This window comes from Littorina saxatilis, linkage group LG15 (assembly GCF_037325665.1).
Source record: "Littorina saxatilis isolate snail1 linkage group LG15, US_GU_Lsax_2.0, whole genome shotgun sequence".
NCBI lineage: Eukaryota > Metazoa > Mollusca > Gastropoda > Littorinimorpha > Littorinidae > Littorina > Littorina saxatilis.
The window spans coordinates 19,009,247-19,015,988 of NC_090259.1; the positions used below are offsets into that span (position 1 = coordinate 19,009,247).

The 6,742-nt window shown below is 41.9% G+C and overlaps 1 protein-coding gene across 1 annotated transcript in view; it reads right to left on the bottom strand.

Annotated features, from left to right (window-relative positions):
• Positions 1-1,369, bottom strand: part of LOC138948749 (glutathione S-transferase 1-like) — a 4,558-nt gene extending 3,189 nt beyond the window's left edge. The window contains exon 1 of the mRNA XM_070320359.1: positions 832-1,369. Within this exon, the coding sequence (XP_070176460.1) occupies positions 832-967 (136 nt within the window). The 5' untranslated portion in view covers positions 968-1,369. The remainder of the gene's footprint in view (positions 1-831) is intronic.
• Between the last annotated feature and the right edge of the window lie 5,373 nt (positions 1,370-6,742).

The window sequence follows — 6,742 nt, forward strand, 5'->3', positions numbered from 1 at the left end:
AGATGTTTGCATCTCGCAAGAGAACAGAACCATGGTAGCGTGTTAAAACTAAGGTAAAATTGTGTTGAGAAGAAAGCGATGAATTTGACTTTGAGATTCGATTAATTCCGTAAACCGTATTCAAGGGACATAACTACTTGGCGGACGGTTCATAGAATTAATCTGGGTCACGGTTCTTGAATTTTACCCTGACAGCAACAAGCAAGCACACACACGAACCCGTACACAACTTGGTTCAATGTTTTGATATAAATATTTTTAGCTTTGATATCTCCGTTTTACTTTCAACTCAGTTTCATATGAATGTATTTTCCCCGAGTCAAAACAAACAGATACGTCCACTTCGCTAATAGTACGACTGTACCCATGCAACTCTATTATAGTCCATATGTACTAAATTTGCACCAAGGTGAACACATGTCATCTGATCTACACTTGAGACATTCCTTCTCACTCTTGGGTTTTGAGTCTACAAACCTGTGTGTGTGTGCCACGGTGTGTGTGTGTGTGTGTGTGTGTGTGTGTGTGTGTGTTTGTCAGTGTGTGTGTGTGTGTTTGTGTATGTGTGTGTGTGTGTTTGTGTGTGTGTGTGTGTGTGTGTGTGTGTGTGTGTGTGTGTGTGTGTGTGTGTACACGTCACTCGCACGCAAAAATGTCAATTTGCCAAAGATGGCAATCTCTCAGGTAATGTAATGTTGCACAGTTAGAAAATGCGTCATCTGAACTAACATTTTGCCTTACATGCCTCATCTAAAACAACAGTTTGGAATTGCCAAATTAGAAATTGTTGGCACCTGAACAAACATTTTGCCAAAGATAAAAATGCCTCACCTGATTTGTACTTAGCAGCCCACTCCTCCCGTGAGAGCCTGACGTCCTCAAAATCCTGCCCTGCTAACGCTAGCACCAGCCTAACGATCTCTCCGCGTCCGCGAAAATCGAAATAGTGCACTTTTATTCCAGACATTTTGCTGTAATGCGTCCTCCTCTGCCTGCTACGGTGTACAGGTACGATAGCGCTTTTGGCCCGAGACTGAGATTGTTATGCTAGCAGCAAGGACACTTAATTTATACACTGCTTGCATTGACTGAATATCTCTTTTTACTACTCTTCATGCAAGGGTAAATTCGATATTGCTAACACCGTCGGCGCCTATTCACAAAAAGCCTCCTTTGAATAATATATTTGCCTGCTATATGGTGTAGAGATGTGAGAGCGGTTTTCACCTGAGACTAAGATTGTTTAGATCTTCAGAAATGGCAAACCCTTGACACTACGCGTGTTCACTATCTTTTTTGCCGGCTGTGCAAGAGTAAACTCGATATCTCTAAATGGGTCAGCTCCTGAATGAAGCCCCCAGCTAAACGAACATTTTGCCTGGTGCGTAGTACACAATGATATGGGAACGCTCTTTTTTTAATGCCTGACACTGACATTCCCGTGCTTCAAACCAAACAAATGGGAAGACAATTGTCGTTTTAATTATATTAAGTCAAGTGTTGATTCCCTCTGCGCGATATCTCCAAACGGGCCGGTGCCTGTTGAACATAGGCCCTCGTTGAAAAACGCTACGCTCGCAACATGAAAAATGAGGCATGCAGGAAACCAGTAGTAAATACGATATCTTCAAACGGGCCGGTACCTGTAGAACATATAGGCCCACGTTGAAAAACGCTACGCTCGCAACATGAAAAATGAGGCATGCAGGAAACCAGTAAACACTGACGATATCTTCAAACGGTCCGGAGCCTGTAGAACATAGGCCCTCGTTGAAAAACGCTACGCTCGCAACATGGAAAATGAGGCATGCAGGAAACCAGTAAACACGATATCTTCAAACGGTCCGGAGCCTGTAGAACATAGGCCCTCGTTGAAAAACGCTACGCTCGCAACATGGAAAATGAGGCATGCAGGAAACCAGTAAACACGATATCTTCAAACGGTCCGGAGCCTGTAGAACATAGGCCCTCGTTGAAAAACGCTACGCTCGCAACATGGAAAATGAGGCATGCAGGAAACCAGTAAACACGATATCTTCAAACGGTCCGGTGCCTGTTGTGGCATAAAGACCCCTGTTGAAATAAACGCCGCGCTTGTCATGTGTTACTGACAGATATCTATACCGAGAGGCATAAATTCCGCAAACTGAACTTTAAAAAATAAAAAAAAATCAACTCGGTGGTGAATGTTTTCAATGTTTGAATATTTTATTTATTGGCCATTTTAGTGTTTATAAACCTTCGCTTTATTGATTTTGAATAGAACATCATGAAATGACAATTTTTAAAAAAAAAGTGACTGAGTCTAAGCGCAATGATTTCGGAAAACGTTCAGTGTTCATCACGTTCAATGCTTTGGCCAGCTCTAAGCATCCCAATCGCTTGCTGAGTCTCTCTCCTTCATCAAGTCGTGGCATGATTGCGATATCTGATACAGCCAAACAGCCAGTTGCATTTCATAGGGCCATACACTATCTTTTTTACGTTATTGTCTCCCGTTCAGCCCATGGTCTTTATTAGCACAGTGAGCTGTGGCTGGATCAGCAATACTGCAAAGCGCACGCTGACAGCATGAAACATTTGCTCCGACACTCAAGATGTCAACTACAAATTACAGGTTCAATCTGATTTTCGTTTGAGAACAAAATCGTTCAATGCACTATTTGCAGAATTTATGCCTTTCAGTATATATCTGTATAATTAAGTATGAGGTATGCAGCTGACACATCCAGCTCTCTATTCAGTGAACCAAAACACACGCTCGTATATTTGCAATGTATGCCATAGTGAGTGTTTGAATGGACTTTTTTTGCAGCGTGTAAAGAGCTACACTGAAAGAGGTGTTTATGAATTTGGTCCCACATGTTTAAAAGAGATCACGACTACCTGTACAAGTGTTCCCAGTTTGCAAAAAAACACACACCACCACAGATCATTCGCAACCCGCTGGTTTCCCTTTATTTCGGAAGTTTTTGATTTGTTTTCGATTTTTTCTCATTGGGTCAAACGAATTTGTTGTTATGCTACAGACACAGACACACACAGGTGTTTCAGTGAGTGAGTGTCGGAACATGCGAGCGATCCTATATCAAAAACACAACAACGACAAAAACAACAACAACAACTACAACAACAACTACAACAACCACCACAGCAGCAGAAACAACAACAACAACAACAACTACAACAACAACATCTACTACAACAGCAGCAGCAGAAACAACAATAACACCACCACCACCACCACCACCAACAACAACAACAACAACAACAACAACAACAACAACAACAACAACAACAACAACAACAACAGGAAAAACAACAAAAGTAAAACGGCCGAGACAGAGACAATCCGAAAAACATGTGAGGCAGTGCAGAAGATGAATGTCGTTGCGTGTGTGCGTGCGTGCGTGCGTGCGTGTGTGTGCGTGCGTGTGTGTGTGTGTGTGTGTGTGTGTGTGCGTGCGTGCGTGCGTGCGTGCGTGTGTGTGTGTGTGTGTGCGTGTGTGTGTGTGTATGTGTGTGTGTGTTGGTTTGGTTGTTTGTTTGTTGGTTGGTTTGTTTGTATGTTGGTTTGATAGTTGGTTGGTTTTGTTTTTTCCTTGTTTACACGCCGCCGACAAAAACACGTAAAGCTTCATGTACGAACGTAGGCCACAACTAGCGCATACTTCTGCCAGGTCATGGGAGAGCAAAAATATAGCGTGAGTCAGCAAAACACACAGAACTCGGCACAAAGTTGTTACATCATGTACATGTATTGAGTGTCAGGCGGTTTGGGTATGTATCGTTAGCAGATTATGACTTTATTCAGTTATTCTGCAGAAAAGACAAATGCTGGAGAAAAACCGTTCTTTTCTGCAGCATTTCTGCATAATGTCATCTTTCGCCGAAGCAGCGTTTTTTTCTGCAGCAAAACATTTTACTGCAGTTTAAATTGAAATCAAGAATGCTGCAGTAAAATATCCTTAGCGGATTATGACTTTATTCAGTTATTCTGCAGAAAAACAGAAATGCTGGAGAAAAACTGTTTGTTTCTGCAGCATTTCTGCATAATGTCATCTTTTGCGAGAGCAACGTTTTTTTCTGCAGTAAAACAGTTTTACTGCAGTAAAATTGAAATCAAGAATACTGCAGTAAACCGGTGATGTTGTTTTACTGGAGAAAAACTGTTTACACTTTTTCTTCAGCATTTTGGCATTATTCAGTTATTCTGCAGAAAAACAGAAATGCTAGAGAAAAACTGTCTTTTCTGCAGCATTTCTGTATAATGTCATCTTTCGCCGAAGCAACGGGTTTTTTTGGAGCAAAACATTTTACTGCGCTAAAATTGAAATCAAGAATGCTGCAGTAAAACGGTGCTGTTGTTTTACTGCAGAAAACCTGTTTACACTTTTTCTGCAGCATTTTGTACTGGCTCATTATAATGTTGGAGCACGCGAGCCCCCCTCTGTCGAGAGATGGACTCATCCAGAATTACCAATAGTTACAAACTATTATACTATCCCAGGGGGCGACGAATACAAACGCTACTTTACAAGGTCGTTCCTTTTTTTTCCAGAAAAACTGTCACAGACTATTCTGAAGAAAAAGTTAATCGCAATAATGCTGCAGAAAACCAAGTAAACATTATGCTTCAGAAAAACTGTTTTACTGCAGTAAGAAACGTTGCTTCGGCGAAAGATGACATTATGCAGAAATGCTGCAGAAAAGACAGTTTTTCTCCAGCATTTCGGTTTTTCTCCAGAATAACTGAATAATGTCATAATCCGCCAAGAGCCAGTACAAAATGCTGCAGAAAAAATGTAAACAGGTTTTCTGCAGTAAAACAACAGCACCGTTTTACTGCAGCATTCTTGATTTCAATTTTACTGCAGTAACATGTTTTGCTGCAGAAAAAAACGCTGCTTCGGCGAAAGATGACATTATGTAGAAATGCTGCAGAAAAGACAGTTTTTCTCCAGCATTTCTGTTTTTCTGCAGAATAACTGAATAATGCCAAAATGCTGAAGAAAAAGTGTAAACAGTTTTTCTCCAGTAAAACAACATCACCGTTTTACTGCAGCATTCTTGATTTCAATTTTACTGCAGTAAAACTGTTTTACTGCAGAAAAAACCGTTGCTCTCGCGAAAGATGACATTATGCAGAAATGCTGCAGAAACAAACAGTTTTTCTCCAGCATTTCTGTTTTTCTGCAGAATAACTGAATAAAGTCACAATCCGCTAAGGATAGTGTTGGTTCGGAAAATAAACAATATGTATACCGACGGTATGAGTACTCGTGCACTCTGCAAATTAGGACAGAGAAGAGGAGTGCAAAGGATGCCCCTTACAAGGCTACTTTGAACCTTGATACGGGAAGTTTAGGCTACAGAAAACAGATGAGAATTATGCGTATACTTTGTTTGTTTGTTGGTTAGTTGGTCGTTGTGTTTGCGTGTTTGTTTGTGTGTTCTATCATCAACTACGACAGTGCGCCGCCACAACTTTGTTTATGTGTGTCACAGTGTGTGTGTGTGTGTGTGTGTGTGTGTGTGTGTGTGTGTGTGTGCGTGCGTGCGTCCGTGTGTGCGTGCGTGCGTGCGTGTGTGTGTGCGTGCGTGCGTGCGTGCGTGCGTGCGCGCGCGCGCGCGCGTGTGTTTGTGTGTGTGTGTGTGTGTGTGCGTCTGCCTGATTACGTGTTCGTGTGTTTGCGAGTGTGTGTTTGCAATGTGCATGTCACAGTTGTACACAGATGTGCGTGTATATCCACGCGTGTTTGACGTGTTGTTGTGTTGTCTTGTGTTAATTTAATATATCGTGTGTGTACTTTGAATTCGTTTCAAGCGCTGCAGTACTAGTTGAATAGGGCACATTAAAAGTGTCGCACTAAGCGAGTGTACGAGGAATTAGTATTTACCAGACGCCGTGTCACAAAGTAAACAAAGGAAAAGTATTGTGCAACACTGACAGATGCAATGTGCGTGAAATCACTTTATAGCACTTTTAGAGCAGACTTATTTTGCACAAAAACAAACAAACTAAAACAAGAAATTCCTCCGAGGTAGGAAAAACACCCCCGTCCTTAGCATTCTCACTGCCACCAACTGAGCAGGCACTGCTAACAAGTGTGGTTATTTCCCTTTGACCATTAATATGTCCCTCTATAAGTCCTTGTAGAATCTTAATCCACCAATAACTCCCTAACCGTGTGTTTGACTGGTCCCAATTTTTGTAAGGACCGTCTCAGGAATGTATAAAACCTGTTCACCAAGTTTGGTGACGATCGGTCCGTTCATTCTTGAGATCTATATGCGAACACAAACAAACAAACACATCGAGCGAAACCTATACACACCCCTATACCGGGGGTGTAAAAAACATAAAATACCTGGCATACAAAACCCCTCTCGGTTGGGCTGATTAACAATGTTTCCTTACAGTACATATGCACCTAGTTTCCGAAGGTCATGAAGCAGAAGTCACTTTACAACGCTAGTGCAAAAAGTGTCCCAACAGTTACAGTTCCTGACACCAACCGTGCTCTCGTATGCAACGGCTTGTGGACAATTTTCCCGCCGCGGCCTATAGCCTATGTTTAGTTGCTTGGTCGGATAGAAAGTGAATCCAATAAAGGTTTACGAACAAAGTGAATAGGAAAGTTTGTTTCGTCGTCACAGAAGCATACAAGCATAAACAAGCATGGGGCGGGGATATAGCTCAGTTGGTAGCGCGCTGGATTTGTATTCAGTTGGCCGCTGT